The following is a 17,128-nucleotide window of genomic DNA, read 5'->3' as shown; positions in this document are numbered from 1 at the left end:
TGCCTGGCTAAATTCTTTTGTTCTTTTTGTAGAGACGAGGTCTAGCTATGTTACCCAGGGTGTCCTCAAACTCTTGTGCTCAAGCAAACCTCATGCCTCAGCCTCCCAAAGTGCTGGAGTTACAGACCTGAGCCCCTGCGCCTAGCCTAGGCCCTTTAAACCTGTGGTTCCCAAACTTTCTCAGTCCATAGATTTGCCAAAACACAGCTTACAGCCAGTAAAAGCTACTGACAGGGGCTAGGGGCGGAGGACATGGTGCTCTTACCTCCCTCATACCCACTTTCGAGCATTTTGCTCATTCATCCTCTACCACCTCGCCGCCTGCCCCCTTGCCAATCACAAGCATCCTTTTCACTCTTGTAAGACAAGTCAGAGGACCTGAATTCTGGCCCTACACCTCTGCCACTTATCTTGCAGTATGACCTTGAGCACTGTTTTGCCTTTCTAATCCTCTCCATCGTCCTCATTCAGCGGTGCTAATAGGCTCTCACTCTACCAAGCTCATAGGTTTGTTACAAGGTCTGATGAGATCAGGGCTAGGTGCCAGGGCCTCCCGAATCTCTGCAGACTCATGTAGCCAGCTGCCACCTGGATATCATCCATAGGCTCTTCTGACTTAGCGAGTCCAACACCGGGCTTGTGGCCCTAACCCTGTATAATCTCTTCCCCGACTCCCCACATTAGGGCCGTTCACCAGTTTCACCAGTCAAAAACCTAGGCACCATCTGTTTACTCCTCTCTCTCCACCTCCCACCACTCACAGCCTGGTAAACTTTACCTCTGATGTCTCTGCAACCTATCCACTTTCTTTCTTTTTTTTTTTTTTTTGAGATGGAGTCTCACTCTGTCACCAGGCTGGAGTGCAGTAGTGCAACCTTAACTCACTGCAACCTCCACCTCCTGGGTTTAAGCAATTCTGCTGCCTCAACCTCCCGAGTAGCTGGGGCTACAGTCGCGTGTCACCACGCCCGGCTAATTTTTGTATTTTTAGTAGAGATGGGGTTTCACCATATTGGCCGGGATGGTCTTGACCTCTTGACCTCATGATCAGCCCACCTTGGCCTCCCAAAATGCTGGGATTACAGGCATGAGCCACCGTGCCCTGCCCCACTTTCTGTCTCTTTACTACCAATACTTAAATTCAGGCTGCCATCATTTTTTTCTTCCATTAGTCCAGCACCCTCCTAACTAACTAGTCTGCCTTTTCTCTAGGTTTGGGCCCTCCGATTCATTTTCTACATAGCAGCCAGAGATTTTTCTAAAATGAAAATTCATTTATGTACTTCCCCACCCAAATACAGTAAACAGTGGCCTTGCATTGCCCTGGGGATGCAGTCTAACCTCCTGCTCTGGCCTCATGGTACCTCCCCTAACCCCTGCTGGCTGCTCCAGCTGCATCCCTCACCCTTGTGATGTGCAAAAGCCATTCTGCACCACTTGTGCTTCCCTGAGCTTGTGCTTTCTCAAACCTTCTAGACATGGGCCCATTGCTCTGAACCTTGCCTAGAATACCTCTCTGTGCCATCTTTTCCACATCCCTTTCATGAAGCTGGCTAATTTATACTCCGTATCCTTCAGGATTTTGGCAAACAAATTAGTCCATAAACATGTATTGAGTGTCTGTCATGTACTAAGCATTCTTCTTAGTGTTTCCCTGGCAGTTTCTGCAGAAAGTCTTCCCTGAGACCACCTGGAGCCCCTCCTGTGTGCCCTACATGCACCCTTGCACTGCAACCTCAGGCTGAAGATCAGGGACTCTGGAGCCAGACTGTAGACATAAATCATGGCTCTGACCCCTACCAGCAGGGTGATTACAAGCAAGTTACTTAAACCCTCTGCTTCAATTTCTTCATCAGTGAAAGGATGAGAATAAGAGTACCTATCATGTAGGATTGTGGGGAGGATTAAGCAAATGTAGTGTATGTAAGTCACTTGGAATATTTTTTGGCACAGGGAAGTATGCCCTAAGTGGTAGCTATTATTACAAGTATTTGGACCGCATGCCTATCTGTCTCTCCCTCTAAGTCTTCGTAAATATGGACTGATCTTATTTACTTTCTCCATTTCTCCAGTACGGTTGTTGTTTTCGGCCTTGTATTATTGTATCTGCTATCACAGAAGTACTGATTCTCTCAAGACTGGAGTATATGTTGTCAGAATTCAAATGAGCAGTCTGGGTTGTTTTTTTTTTTTTTTTCAGGGGGATGTAAATTTAGAAATTGAATTTAAGTAAATTTAGAATTTGCGTCACACTTGTGATGGCGGCATCATGGTGATATGGAAGGAACATGAGTGTGGTGTCACACAAGCCCAAGGTTGAATCCCAGCTCTGCCACACATGGTCCCTGTTCACTTGGGAAACGCCCTGCCCTGTGTGTGTCCACTTCCATGGTAGCTTTATTATAGGGTCATTTTGAAGATTAATGATATTGTTTGTAAAAGCCTGGCCCATGCTTATGTGCTAAGACAGAACTAACATGTAGCCAGCCTCTTGTTTGTGGGCAGAGCTGTGGCCCAAGAGCCTTGGATTCCTGATCCAAGACATCAGTTAGCTGTACATTTTTTAAAGAATTTTCTTTTACTGATTCTCCAGCCTCAGTTTTCCCAGCTGAAAGACTTGCAGTTTCTAGGATTCTTCTCTAATAGTCTGCCCTATTTTAGAAGCTTTTGCAGGAAGATTTGTTTTGCTGGTGTTTGTGCTTCTCCCATCTCCAGTTACTTCCCTCTCCCATGGTTCAAGTTTCTCCCCGTGCTTTGGAAGAAAAAAGCAACTAGCATTTTCTGAATGGTAAGGCAATTCCCACCCATGACTAGAGACCAAGTGGAGACTTCAGGTTTCGGCTCTGAGTCATGTCCCATATTATTAAAGCAAGAGAGGTTCATATTGGCTTCATAGCAGCCTCTTTTATGACTGTCTCCTTTTATCAGCAAGGGGCAGCTCAGTGCCTGTCAGGGGCAGATTAGAAATGACATCCGCATGCTTATTTGGAGGGCTCGCGACTTGACTGCTGAAAGAGACGGAGGCGTGTGGAAAGACGGTGATTCGGTGGTGCTCCTGAGGACAGATTAACATTTAAAATGAGGATGTGGCTGAAAGAGGGGGAAACACACACACATACAACCCTGCAGAAATGGCACCTTGGTGCTACACATACCACCTCCTTGTGTATCTTTGGAGATGAATCTGTTTATTTTAGCAACCCCCAAACAGGCTTATGCTGCCGTGAATTGCAATCTATTCTACTTAATGCGCCATTCACTGAATTACCATCTAAGTTTTTATTCTAGCCCTCTCTCATGGAATGAACAAAACAAAACCTATCAGAGTATCTCTCTCTTTTTTTTTTTCCTAGCCCTCTCAGATTGCATGTGGAATTTGCTGGTGTCGCTATAGATTCTTGTTTCCCTTTTAAAAGTTTCTTCAATTTCTGGGGAAACTATAGGCCAAGAAGTGAGGCCACCTTACATTTTCATGCTACTGGCTTGCATTAGTCCCCAGATACGGCATAAAGAAAAATATCCCATCTATTTGTTTATATGCCAATACTGGGAAAAGTCCATAAAACAAAGACTTTTTCCTTTTTTGAACTATGAAAGTGAACACAGCCTTGGAGCCAGATTTGCATGGGTTTCTGTCCTGTTTCTGTTCTGTTTCCTGTTCATCATGAGCCTTGTGATCTTAGGAGAGATTCATCTCTTTAAGCCTCAGTTTCCCACTTGAAAAGTGGAAATAGGAATAGTTTTTACCTCTTGGGGTTCTTGTGAGGAAAAATGAGAAATCCATGAAAGTGCTTAGCACGGTGCCTGGCACTCAGTAAGGACTCAAGAAATTTCACACTTGTTCGGATTCAGGCTTTGCCGTCCATCTCTTGCCAGCATGAAAGGTCTAATAGAGAAAGCCTGGAACTATGGAATCACATTCCACTCAGATCTCCAGCTGAAATTCAATGGTAGTCATTTGACATCTGTCTCAGTTTTTCCATCTGTGAAATCTAAAAATGGTATTTATTGTACATACCCAACACAGGGCATATAGAGCAGGTAAGGTTAATGCAGGTGCCCTGCTTTGCCAAGTAAAAAATGCCGCATAGATGCTGAGTTGTCGTTGCTTCACAAAGAAGGCAGTCACCTTCAGTCTCTTCAGAGGTGAGAGTTGAGTGAATTGATTTGTGGAATCACGGATCAATTCACTTTAAAACTTAACTCTCCTGTCTTGTTCAGATACAGTCCAACATACATACAGATTTTTACTCTGAAGTTTCATAAAGTGAGAAATGTTTATAACACTTAAGGAAGTGACTGGATTCTTGGAATGTCCCTTTAATCTCTGTTCATCATATTCCCATTTGAAGGGTACTTGATTTGCATGCCCATATTGTCTTAAAATGGCCTGTCTTTGCAGCCATATAAAAGGATGAGTTCATGTCTTTTGCAGGGACGTGGATGAAGCTGAAAACCATCATTCTCAGCAAACTAACACAGGAACCGAAAACCAAACACCGCATGTTCTCACTCAGAAGTGGGAGTTGAACAATGAGAACACATAGACAGAGGGAGGGGAGCATCTCATAGTGGGGCTTGTCGAGGACTGGGGGGCTAGGGGAGGGATAGCATTAGGAGAAATACCTAATGTAGAGGACGGGTGCAGCAAACCACATTGGCACGTGTATACCTATGTAACAGACCTGCACGTTCTGCACATGTATCCCAGAACTTAAAGTATAACAACAACAACAATAATTATAATCAGAAAAAAAAATGGCCTGTCTAATGTCACAGCAGATCCAGGGGTTGTTTCTCCTCCATGTACTAAAGAGGAAGATGAGTTTATTGATGAAAGGATGAGCTGATGCTCAGTGCTGGCCATCATGTCCTGTTGAGGTGATGATATGCGTCTCCAGCTTGAGGCATTTCTCATGGCAGCTCCTCTCTCTGGGAGTACTGTCAGCCAACATCCTAAGTCCACCCACATATCCATATTCAGGTAGAAACCCATTACAGCTGGTTATTGAAAGTGCCTTGGTCCTAGGTGTGCCACAGATTATCAAAGCCAAAAGGAACCTTCAGGAGCACCGGATCAGGGAAACAGGTGAAGCACATGGCCACTCTCCCCTCCTGTAGTCAGGGTGGGCATTTCTAATGCTTTTGGGGCTGTTTCCCGCTGACCTTCGCCGTAGCTTCACGACGGTTTTTTGGATCATACTCTGCACTCCCTGCAGTGGGTTGAGTTGGCACTTGGGATGAGCCCTGTTTGCCTTCCCTGATCTAGTGCAGGTTCCCTGTTTCCAAGCAAAGAAGCTGAGACAAAGAAAAGTTATGTGACTCTCCTAAGGACTCTAGTAAATCAGTATTTGAGCTGGAATCCGATCACATTTTCTTAGTACACTGTTTCTCCTTGGCAGAGGAATTTATCTGTAGAATTTATAATATATATCATAGTTCAAAGGAGTTTCGCTATTTAATTTGAATGCTTCTTGTACTCAACACGAGGTCTCTTGAGAGGGAAAGGAGGCAAGGGGAAGCTGCATACCTTCTTTAGAATGGGATATTTGTGACCTGTTAGTTCAGTCTCCATGTACTAAGGAGCTTGGGATGCAGGTGTGATCTCGGCACGGGCCAGCTAGCTTCCCTGTGTTCTTTGTGTAGCCATTTTTAAAACATGTCTCATTGGTCAGTTGGGCATAATTCAGTTTTTCCCCACCACTAGAGAAACAAGTCCATTTGTGTGTGTTTAGTGCATAACCATCAGAGTATTATAGATCGGACTCCTTCAGTTCTTCTAGAACCTTTTACAAGGGAAGGAATAAGGTACGGAGAAGCTCGTAATGATAATTTTTTTCTAGAACTTTTACATCGCCTCTCCAGAGACTGAATCCTAGCCAGCTGATCATGGGTGCCCTTCAAAGTTCTTTCAGATGGCCAGTTCCACCTCATCACACACAGCCAAGGAATCGTATCAAGTCCTTATCTCAAGATCAGTTTTATATGTGGCATCTTCGGGACCCATAATAGGAGTCAGAAGTGTATTAATCCATTTATAAGTTGACCCTGTCTATATGGAATAAGATGGGCAGAGAATAAAGGTGACGCCATCTTCGTTTTGAAACAGACCAAACCTTGAGAAGGTATACCTAAGAACTCTGCCCGCGCTTTCTCACTTTCTTATTTTCCATAATCATTCTGCTTATTTTATTTCCCCTTAAACATTGAGTACACATCTATGCCTGACTTCCCTGAATCCATTCAGCAGTAAATATTCCATGCCGCAGAGTTGTAACTGGCCAGATAAGGTGCTATCCTGACAACAGTCAACTTCACTGCGTGCTGGTTTCTATGGCGCTTCTAAAACTGTCAGGGCAGAACTTCGTCTTCAGAAGCCAATCTCTGTTTCATCTCTGTGCATGTTCAGTGCAGCAATGGTGATGCCTTTCTTGGAGATGAGCTATAGTCATATCTCAGATCTACATTTGAAAATTTCACTTTTAAACCATGTGCCCAGATGGCTAAAAGTAGAATGTCGAATTGAACATTGTCAGAGTCTTGAAGTTCCTCGGAAAGAGGAGAAAATGAAGTTTTGCATTGCTTTCTTGAGTTTGTCCTTTCTAAAAGACAGTATAGAGAACTAGAGGGTGCAGTGCATACCTGCCTGGTTAAAAGAAGATCCAATTATGGAGAAAAGTATGAAAAATAAAAAAATCACGAGGGGTACTTCTGACCTAATTAGAGACTTAATTTTGCTAAGCTCCATTCTTGAGCCTCCCATCACTCTAACATTTAACATCTTCCTTTGTTCTCCAGAAAGCTCTGAAATCTATACTCACACAAATATGGTAACATGAAAAGAGCATGGAATGGGGTTTGAGTCCCAGTTCTGATACCCACTAGCCTTGAGGAGCTTGTTCTGCCTGAGCCAGCTTCCTCGTCTAAAATGGGGGTAAGATTGCTTGCCTCGCAATATTTCTTTTTTTTTTCTGAGACAGTTTTGCTCTGTCGCCCAAGCTGAGTGCAGTGGCGCCATCTTGGCTCACTACAACCTCCGCCTCCCAGGTTCAAGTGATTCTCCTGCCTCAACCTCCCAATAGCTGGAATGACAGGTGTGCACCACTACTCCTGGCTAATTTTTGTATTTTTAGCAGACACAGGGTTTTACCTGTTGGCCAGGCTGCTCTCAAAATCCTGGCCTCGAGTGATTCGCCTGCCTCAGCCTCCCAAAATACTAGGATTACACGTGTGAGCCATGGCACCTGGACCCTGCCTCTCAATATATCTGAGAAGTAAAGGAGTTAATATTCAGAAAACCCATAGCACTATCCTGATACATAATAAGCCCCCAGTAACACTAGCTGCTCCTCTCTGGTAGAAGGGTAATGATAGCAGTACTTACTATCCAGACTGCCTCACGCAATGCCTAGTATGCAGTAATCAATCAAAAATAATAAGATCTACCAAAAGCTGTGATCCAATAAACAAATAAAAAAAACCTCCCCTTACCCCTTTCTAATGATTCTATTAGTGATGCTAATGTCCCACTGTTGTTCTCTCTTAAGCTCTCTAAGTTGACTTTTCTTTATTTTTTTGTTTTGTTTTGTTTTGTTTGTTTGGAGACACAGTTTCACTCTTGTTGCCCAGGCTGGAGAGCAATGGCATGATACCAGCTCGCCACGCCCTCCGCCTCCTGGGTTCAAGCAATTCTCCGGCCTCAGCCTCCCGAGTAGCTGGGATTGCAGGCAGGCGCCACCACACCTGGCTAATTTTGTATTTTTTGTAGAGACGAGATTTCTCCATGTCGGTCAGGCTGGTCTCGAGCTCCTGACCTCAGGCGATCTGCCCACCTCAGCCTCCCAAAGTGCTGGGATTACAGGCATGAGCCCCATACTCAGCCCCAAGTTGACTTTTCTATGCTTTTATGCATGCTATTATTTCCTCTGCTTGGAATGTCCTTTTCAGCCTGTCAAACTCCTTCAAAATCCAGCTCAGATGTTGCATTTTCTTTATGCACTCCTGACCCCACCCTCCAAATAGACTTAGTCCAACCTTCTGCTGGGTTCCCACAGCACTCAGTACCGTTTGAAAGGTATAATCGTCATTATTACATTTTTCAAAAATAATTTCATATTCATTAACCTCATTAGAGTATAAGCACCTCCATTATGTGGACTCCTTTATCTTTGCTGTCCCAGCACAGCACCTGGCACAGTTAGCTGTTCAAGACATCTCTGTTGGGTGGGTGAATGAATGAGTTCCACTCCAGTGCCTCTGTGGCGCAATTCGTCAGAACATTCTGCTGTTAATGGAAAGTTAGTGGTTCGAGTTCCACTCCAGGTTCCTGTGCTTGTGACCTCCAAGGGTCTCCTCTTCTCTTCCCTTCCCTTTCCCTTTCTCATGTAGGCTGATGTCCTGGTTTTCCAGCTGTGCACTCTACCTGCCTCTCGATGCTCTAAGCCGAGGTGTCCATCATTTGGCTGTTTGCATATTCTGATTCATGACATTTCCCTGCACAGTGCTGGCCGACACTCTGTAGCCCACCCTATCTGACTTCTCTGGCCAGCCTGCATGCCCCCTGTCAGCTCGCCCTCCAAGGCACGGTCCTTCCCCATTTCCTGATGTTTCCACTTCTGCCCCAGCCCTAGCTTTGAACCTCTCTCTTCATTTTTTTCACTCCTGTTTGGCAAATGCTTTCCAAGAGCCTACTAAGGGCTGGGCACAGTGGCTCATGCCTGTAATCCCAGCACTTTGGGAGGCCGAGGCTGGTAGATCACCTGAGGTCAGAGGTTGGAGACCAGCCTGGCCAACATGGTGAAATCACATCTCTACTAAAAATACGAAAAGTAGCTGGGTGTGGTGGCGGGCACCTATAATCCCAGCTACTCGGGAGGCTGAGGCAGGAGAATCGCTTGAACCCAGCACTCCAGCCTGGGTGACAAGAGCAAAACTCCATCTCAAAAAAAAAAAAAAAAGCCTACTAAGCAAAAAATGCTGTACGGGGTGCTTCCTAGGGTGCAAAGATAAGTAGAGTGTAGCCCTTCCTTACAAGGAACGCACACAAGGAAGAGGCACAGATCCGAATAGCTAGTTTAAGGCAGGACATGGGAGGTACCACAACAGAGGTTTAAATCCAGGGTGTGGTGGTTTGAAGGGCTGGAAAATCATATCTGCTTGGGGATCTCAGGGAACATTTTGGAGGAACATCACATTTTAGCCTTTGCATATATGATAACAGAGGCTGGGGTGTGGGCATTGCCAACATGAGGAACAAGGCGAGGAGACCAGGAAGGGAACACGGGCCTGCTTAGGCTGGGCTGGGGTGAGGGATGGTGAGCAGAAAGTATGGGCAGCACAAGGCATTTCATGTAGGGCCTCACACAACGAAAAGACCATACCTCTAAGGCGTTCGTTCTGCTGTCTCTGCCCATCATGTGCCCTGAAACCTTACCCAAGACTCACTTCTTCCAATACACCCTTACATTTCACCCAACCCAAATCAGCACTATCACAATTATTTTAACACGTGGGCACGCTACATTCCCTTACTTCTGGCCATTTCCTGTGAGTTTGTGACTTCCACAGACCTCTTCAGTGGTTAAGACCAGGGCTTCCCTTACCTTCATTTTCCTTCTTTTTCTGCATTAATTCAGTGCTTAGGGTAGTGTTCTTGGAATTAAGCACTTAGTAGGGCCAGAGGTCTCAACACTGTACCACGTTACTCATTTCCACATCAAAAATAAATCAGACACGATTCCTATGACTGGGGAATCCATTTTCTAGCAACTGGTAATTATGAGCAACTTAACCTCTGTGTGCTTTGGTTTCTAATTCATACGGTGGGATTAATAATCTCTTCCCTGCCCTTTTAAAATTTGGTAGTAACTGCTGAACACTTCAGAGTTCTGGAGCAGAAAGTCATGATTATGAGTAAATGAGAAACTAAAGCGAACCTTCTATTTTTAAACTCGTTGGACATTAGTCCAGTGCTCCATGACTACCTCGTGAACGTTAATGCTATTACCAGATTACCAATGAATTTGCTACTAAATGAAGCTAGGAATTAGTGTTACTGATTCACCAGGCAGTGCAGGGCCTAGCAGTCTGCAGCCCTCTTTGGCCTCATTGAGGCCTCATAGGAGTGAGATGAAAAGTAGCCTTGTGTTGCTACAGGCTGGCACCCCGGGCAAATAAAGAAGTGCATTATCTGTGTCTAAATAGTCTCTGAAGGATTCTTGGTGGAGATTTGATGACCACAGTGGTGAGTTCTTCGAATTTGGAAGAGTGGAAAGCAGGATCCCAAGGGCTTTGTCAGTGACAGGAGCCCCAGTTGTCAGAAGGAATGCTGGCCGTAAAGCTACTGACAGAATTACGAAATGAATTGTTGCCATCAGAAGCATGTATTAAGCACCTGCCATCTTAGGCCCATGTGTTTGTCTCACAGAACAAGTCCCCACACCCAGTTCTCACTCCTGAGAGTTCATGGCCCAAACATGTCTGGCTGGATGGCTCATGCCTGTAATCCCAGCACTTTGGGAGGCCAAGGCAGGAGTATCACTTGAGCCTAAGACCTCAAAGACCAACCCAGGCAACGTAGTGAGACCCTGTCTGTACCAAAAAAAAAAAAAAAAGTTTTAATTAGCTGAATGTGGTGGCATGTGCCTGTAGTCCTAGCTTTTTGAGAGGCTAAGGTGAAAGGATCACTGGAGCCCAGGAAGTCGAGGCTGCAGTGAGCTGTCATCACGCCACTGCACTCCAGACTGGACAACAATAAGACCCTGTCTCAAACAAACAAAACAAAACAAAAAACCAGAGATGTCTTTTTTTCTCTCATTGGCTGCATAGTTGCGTACTCGGCTAGGGATATGAAGACAAACAAATTTTGGGCCCTACCTTCTCAGAGTTCACAGTCCACTCATGAAATTAAGACTGCAGACAGAGATAGCTGGTGTGACTGAAGTCAGTGTGAAGATGGTGGGCAGGAGGGGGTCATTTGCGGAGTGGCTTGTCAGGGTGCTCTCATTAGTTTTAGAAAGGAGTAGTTGTTAGCCTTAAATAATCAGGAAAGCCTTTGTCATGGAGGTAGCTTAAAAATGATGTGAGCTTGAGTCATGCCCCAGAGTCCCAAGGAGGGAAAGCAACAGGGCCCTGAGCTGTCCTGGAGAAGTGTTTACAGCACATAAGATGAGGGGTGGAAGGACTGGGACTGGGGGATAGTAAAGATATTAAAAATTGATTGCACAATTCTGAATATATAAAAGCTGTTAAATTGTACACTTTCAATGGATGAATTGTATAGTATGTGAATTATATCTCATAAAGCTGGTTTAAAAAGAAAAAAAGGAATCTACTAGGGAGGACTAGATATGAGGACAATAAGTCTGAGAGGTGTAGGCTTGCAAAGGAGACTCCTATGACTTCCTAGGGCTTTGGCCTGGGGGGCGTTGGACATGTGAAATGCAGCATGTGCCCCTAACAGGACCTAAGCCAGAGGGCACATGGACGCAAGTTAGGTGCCTGTGCCATTGGTTTCAGAGTTGTGGAGAAAGGGCACCTTTCTTCCCTGTGTTTAACTTGATTTAGAAGGGAGATTTACGTATACAGATGCTCCTAGACTGATGATAACATTGCATCCTGATAAACCCACCATAGATTGAAAACATCATGAGTTGAAAATGCGTGGTTGCTGGGCACAGTGGCTCACATCTGTAATCCCAGCACTTTGGGAGGCCAAGGTGGGTGGATCACTTGAGGTCAGGAGTTCAAGACCAGCCTGGCCAACATGGTGAAACACAGTCTCTACTAAAAATACTAGCCGGGTGTGGTGGCACATGCCTGTAATCCCAGCTACTCAGGAAGCTGAGGCAGGAGAATCACGTGAACCCAGGAAGTGGAGGCTGCAGTGAGCCAAGATCGCGCCATTGCACTCCAGCCTGGGGGACAAGAGCAAAACTCCATCTCAAAAAAAAAAACATAAAAAAGAAAGAAAATGAATGGCTGACTGGGAGCTGAAGCTCATTGCCACTACCAGCCTTGCAGGAGAAGCACAGTTTCTACTGCGTGCCTGTCACTCTCACCCCATCATAAAGTCAATCCATGGTAGGTCAGGGACCAACTGTATCTTACAGAGAGATTATTTATGGAGGCCCAACCCAAAGAGTAAAGAATGAGTGGGAGCAGATAAATAGCCTAGATTTGTGTCCCTTCAGCTTTTTTTTTTTTTTTTTTTTTTTTTTTTTTTTTTTTTTTTTTTTTTTTTTTTTTTTTTTTTTTTTTTTTTTTAATATGTGGATGAGATGATTTTGGCCCTGATTCATCAGACAGGAAAAAGTAGGCTTTAAGCTTGCCTCCTGGGGCCTCTGTCGTCCATTAAGAATGAGGAGTATGTGAAAGATACTTCAGAGTAATGGGAGATACAGACAAATCAAAAAGATGACATGGTTTTCTTTTGCTGTTGTAGTAATTGCTGTCCTTTTGTATGTGATGGCCAGACTAGGAGTCCATTATTTCCTCCCATTCACTGTCCAGCTTTTATTCTTAAATGTTCATTTGTTTCTAGGACATGGTCCGGCGAGGCGAGATCATCGACAGTGATATCGAGGAGGAGTTCTACCTCCGGTGCTTGGATGCAGGGCTCTTCGTTCTCCAGCACATCTGCTACATCATGGCTGAGATCTGCAATGCCAATGTCCCCCAGGTAGGAGGGTCTTCCCCTGGATGGGCCCATCCATCCCTGCCTCCTTCCTCGCCAGCTGCTTAGGTAGACTCTCAGGGAAAGAAGGGGATCACACTCTCCTTGAATTCCTTTACTCTACCTCAGCCTTCTTTTTCAGGAATGGGGTGAGGTAAATAATTTCAAGGTGATGCATTCTGGTGTGTCAAGACAAATGGTGGTCTTTCTTTCTCTACCCATTTTTCCCTTATTAGATTCGCCAGAGGGTTCACCAGATCCTAAACATGCGAGGAAGCTCCATCAAAATTGTCAGGCATATCATCAAGGGTGAGTTGGCCGCTACTGATGCCTAGAGCTCCAGAGGATTAGATGATGCTGACTTTGTGAGCCTCTGTCAGTATCTCTGGTGTTTGTTGTGGAGTGTTTTCTGTACTGAAAGCTTAAGGGTGTTGTCCATTTGACTGTGTGTCCAGGTCATCTTTGTTAGAATACTGAAGACTAACCTCATTGCTCTTTGCCTCTGACCCTCCAGTTCCATAACTTACACACATAAACAAGAGGCACAGGGGCTTAAAACAGTTCTTAAATTTTTAAAAAAAGCAAAACAAAAAATTCAATTCCAAACTACACATAGTGGAAGGAAATTGCTTTCTTAGGGAAAAAAGCAAGGAAATGACAAGAAATACAACAGTCCTCTCTTATCCACAGTTTTGCTTTCAGTTATACACAGTCAACTGTCCAGAAATAGATGAGTATGGTACAGTAAGATATTTTGAGAGAAGCCACATTCATATAAATTTTTATAGTATATTGTTATAATTGTTCTATTATATTTTGTTATTGTTGTTAATCTCTTACTGTGCCTAATTTATAAATTAACCTTTTCATAGTTGTATATTTATCATAGATGTGTATCTATAGGAAAAAACTAGTCTACATAGGGTTCAGTACTGTGTGCAGTTTCAGGCATCCATTGGGGGTCTTGAAACACCCCTCAGGATGTGGGGGATTGCTATAACTGGAATTGGGCAGTGAATTGAGGCAGTGTGTAGTGGTGGAAAGAGTATGCCTGCCTCCCGGACCTAGCTTTGCCTCCCCTAGCTGCGATCATGATCACATTTGTATATTTACCTAGGAGAAATTTTGCAAAGGTTACAGGAGGAACTACAGCATCTAGTCTGGTACCTGACACACAGTGGGGGCTCAGTCAGTGTGAGTTTCCCTCCTTCCCTCACCCACCCCATGGAGTTCCCCAAATGCTGTTGGATCTTCGGCTGGACCTGACTCAGCTGGCCTCCAGCCAGTGAGCAAGCCCCCAGTCACGAGGCAGGGCCTGCTCTGAGCTCTAGGCGCATGCCCGCCCTCAGCCACCTAGGGACTGACTGGGGAGTGCGGGCTAGCACATGTGGTGCTGGAGGCCCGTGTTGGAATTTCTAGTACTGATGATGCCGGAGTTCAGGGAGTGTCAGATGGACTGGGTAACCACAGACAAATCAGTGTGCCCCTCGTGCCCTCATTCTGCCCATTTCTAAGATGAAGGATTAGGCTACATTTACTCAGAGCGCTTGCCTTTAAGTTGCTTCTAGCTCCCGTTACAGGTGGCAGGTAAACAGCAAGGATAAACGGAGTCCACACGATGAAGTAAAGAGAGCTTAAGAGCGTGGGTGCCAGGGTCAGAGGCTTCTGGATCCAAATCTTGGCTCTGTTGTTTACTCTGTTACCTCAGGCAAGATACCAGTTGCTCTGTGACCCCCTAGAAAGGACAAGGGGGTTGAATGAGGTGACACAAGTTAACAGTGAACGTTAGTGTGAGTATTACAAATTCCACGAAGATCATTGTCATCACTGTTTTAAGAGGCATGGCCAAAATCCTGTGGGAAGCCTTGTGAGAGAAGTGACATTGAGCTGGTCTGAGAGCTAGTACAGAGACAGTCCAAAACGAAAGAGCAGAGTGAGTCAAGGCACAGGGGCTGGGAATCTCATCTTCTGCTCTGCCCTCCCCATCGGAGGACAGTAAATCCATTGCGCCCATTTTGTGGATGGAGAGTATGAGGCATTGGAATCTGTTGTTTTATCCTCAGAGAAAAAGAGAGTAAAGGGGGACCCATGGACACACTCAGCCCCGCTCATGCCTTCCGGAGTGGCACCCTGGGGGCTCCTTCTCAGTGTCAGATTCACGTGAATTACTGCTCAGAGTGTCACTTCGCCTCCCCACTAAGGTGTAGCCATGGTGATTTGCAACTCCAGCCTTTAAGTGGCATTTAGTCTAACACCCACGCGTTCAATTAGAACTTCCTAATACTCTCAGCTCTGCTGTCTTGCATTGAGGCTTCTCCCTGTACCTCCATCCTTGTAATCAAAACAGTGATCTTCCAAGAAAGGAAAAGTATTTTTAACGAGTGCTGACGTGTAGTAGTTGGATGTTTTTCTTTCTCAAACCCTGCCACACACACCCTAAGTTATTCACAATTTACTGTTGTTGTGAGCCCCAGCCTCCGTCTCCCTCGGATCCTGATTCATTTCCCAGTGCCTTTTAAGGTGCCACTCCATGCTGGATCCTGAGTGGATGATCGTTGAGTGAATGAGAGGGCAAGCAAGCAGGTGAGCGAACTGGCGAAGGGTCCACACAGGCGCTTTCTGCATTCCCACTCTCTGTTCTTCTCCCTTCTCCACCTCCCCCACCTCCATGCAGACCCTCGCACCCCGCCTTCCAGGCCCGGGCTCTGCCGTTCAGTTCTCTCTCCACCACCCCCACAGCCAGTTCCGTAGTCCGTCCCACCTCTCCTACCTCCAAACTCAGCCTTGAATCCATCCACTTGTCTGCATCTGTGATTCCCATCATAGCACCCTGTTTCTTTCCTTCCAAGCCCTTATCACAGCCTGTGATTGTTTTTATTTATGTGTTTGTGTGCTCGTTTTGTCTGTCTCATACATTAAAATATAAGCGCCATGATGTGGGGACGTTGTCTGCCTTGTTCACCGTGTCTCCCCGGCACCCGGAACAATGCCAGGCACATAATGGGAACCCAGTAGCAATTTCAGACATTGTGGAATTAAACCCTGCTCTTGTATGAATTTAGTGTGGCAAACATTGACTGCAACTCTCCTCAGGGCTAGCTGGGCACTGTGCCGAATGCTGTGCTACAGAGGTGTCGCACAGCAGCTGCCCTCGTGGAGTTTACGGCCCTTGGGGTTTAGAGGATACATGTTTGACCATAATCCAGGCCCAGTGAAACGCAGGCTCCAGGAACTACTCAGCTGGCCCTGCTCCCTGCTCGGTGCCAGGCTCTACGTCCCGTCCTAGAGATACTGAAGGAATAAGCAAGATCCCTATCCCTGAGGCGTTCACAGTCTAGGGGAGAGGCTAAAAACTAATTAGAACGTGCTAAGCACTGCGTCAAGTTGTGAACAGTGTGCTGGAGGCGTGGCACAGAGGCAGTTATGGAAGCAGGGAGGGGGCCGCTTCTCCTCCCCAGGACTAGGACTGGTGCTCAAAGCAGGCAGAGGGAGCGAGGCTTGGAGGCAGGTCAGAGTAGGATGCAGTGACCTTGGGGAGGACTGTAGTCCCGTTAGGGGAGGCCAAGCAGAGGTGCAGGAGGCTGGAGCGTTGGGTTGGGTGGGGTGGGGTGTGACCGGGCAGGGCTCCTGAGTTCTGCTAGGTGCACGGTGAGTTTGGGGTGCAAGGGGTGACTGCATCCCTTGATTGGCCAGCAGACAGCAGACATTCTCATTAGAGCCCCAGGGAATAGTTTGAGAAATTTGAGGTAGTCTGTGTGGGGGTGATATTTAGAGCCTGGGAACTGAATGCCATTGCTCAGGTTGGAGAGGCCCTGGACATCATGCTGACAATTGAAAGAGGGTCTCTCTAGATGGAAGGCTGTAATAAAGGGTTCCCAGCCCCCTCCCACTGGGTGCTCCTGTCCTGCACCACCCACAGCAGGGGAAGCCGCTCTGCAGTGGGGCGTGGAGCCTGTGCGGTGTGGCCTGCCTCTGGGACCACCCCCTGAACAGGGTGCTGTGAGGACTCTCAGGAGCCCTCACTTGGGTGGAGAGGGTGGTGCTGAGCTTGACGGGGGGAGGCTCCCATGGAGGTGGGAGGGGTGGAAGGCTGGGCTCTGCTGGGACCCCCCGTCCGAAAAGCCCATCTGGTTCTCCTTTTCATACCACTCCCCTCCCTCCTCCACCCTTCCTTCAATCAAAAGCCCAGGAAAACAAAGCCTCATAAAGAAAACCAGCTCATCAGTCTGTCCTCTTTGATTTTAATTTTGTTTTTCAGTTTGGGTTGCTTCCTTTTTTTCTTTAACATACTAATTAGATGCAAGCTTTTTTCTTTGATTTTATGGCCTACATATTTCCTAAGTTTTGCTGGCAGGATGACAGCTGATGTATCCCTTGAGGTCTCAGGAAAACGCTGATGAGGCAAGCCCAGCGGGGGACTTTTCCCGTTATTTTTCAGCCCCCATTCTCACAATT

The 17,128-nt window shown here is 46.1% G+C and overlaps 1 protein-coding gene across 1 annotated transcript in view; it reads left to right on the top strand.

The window, feature by feature from the left end:
• Positions 1-17,128, top strand: part of CTNNBL1 (catenin beta like 1) — a 177,788-nt gene that overhangs the window by 152,759 nt on the left and 7,901 nt on the right. The window contains exons 14-15 of the mRNA XM_017512250.2: positions 12,542-12,679; positions 12,910-12,982. Of these exons, the coding sequence (XP_017367739.1) occupies positions 12,542-12,679; positions 12,910-12,982 (211 nt within the window). The remainder of the gene's footprint in view (positions 1-12,541; positions 12,680-12,909; positions 12,983-17,128) is intronic.

Source organism: Cebus imitator, unplaced genomic scaffold (genome assembly GCF_001604975.1).
Source record: "Cebus imitator isolate Cc_AM_T3 unplaced genomic scaffold, Cebus_imitator-1.0 Scaffold18, whole genome shotgun sequence".
NCBI lineage: Eukaryota > Metazoa > Chordata > Mammalia > Primates > Cebidae > Cebus > Cebus imitator.
Note: the sequence above shows the minus strand (reverse complement) of the source record. Positions and strands in the feature narration are given on the sequence as shown.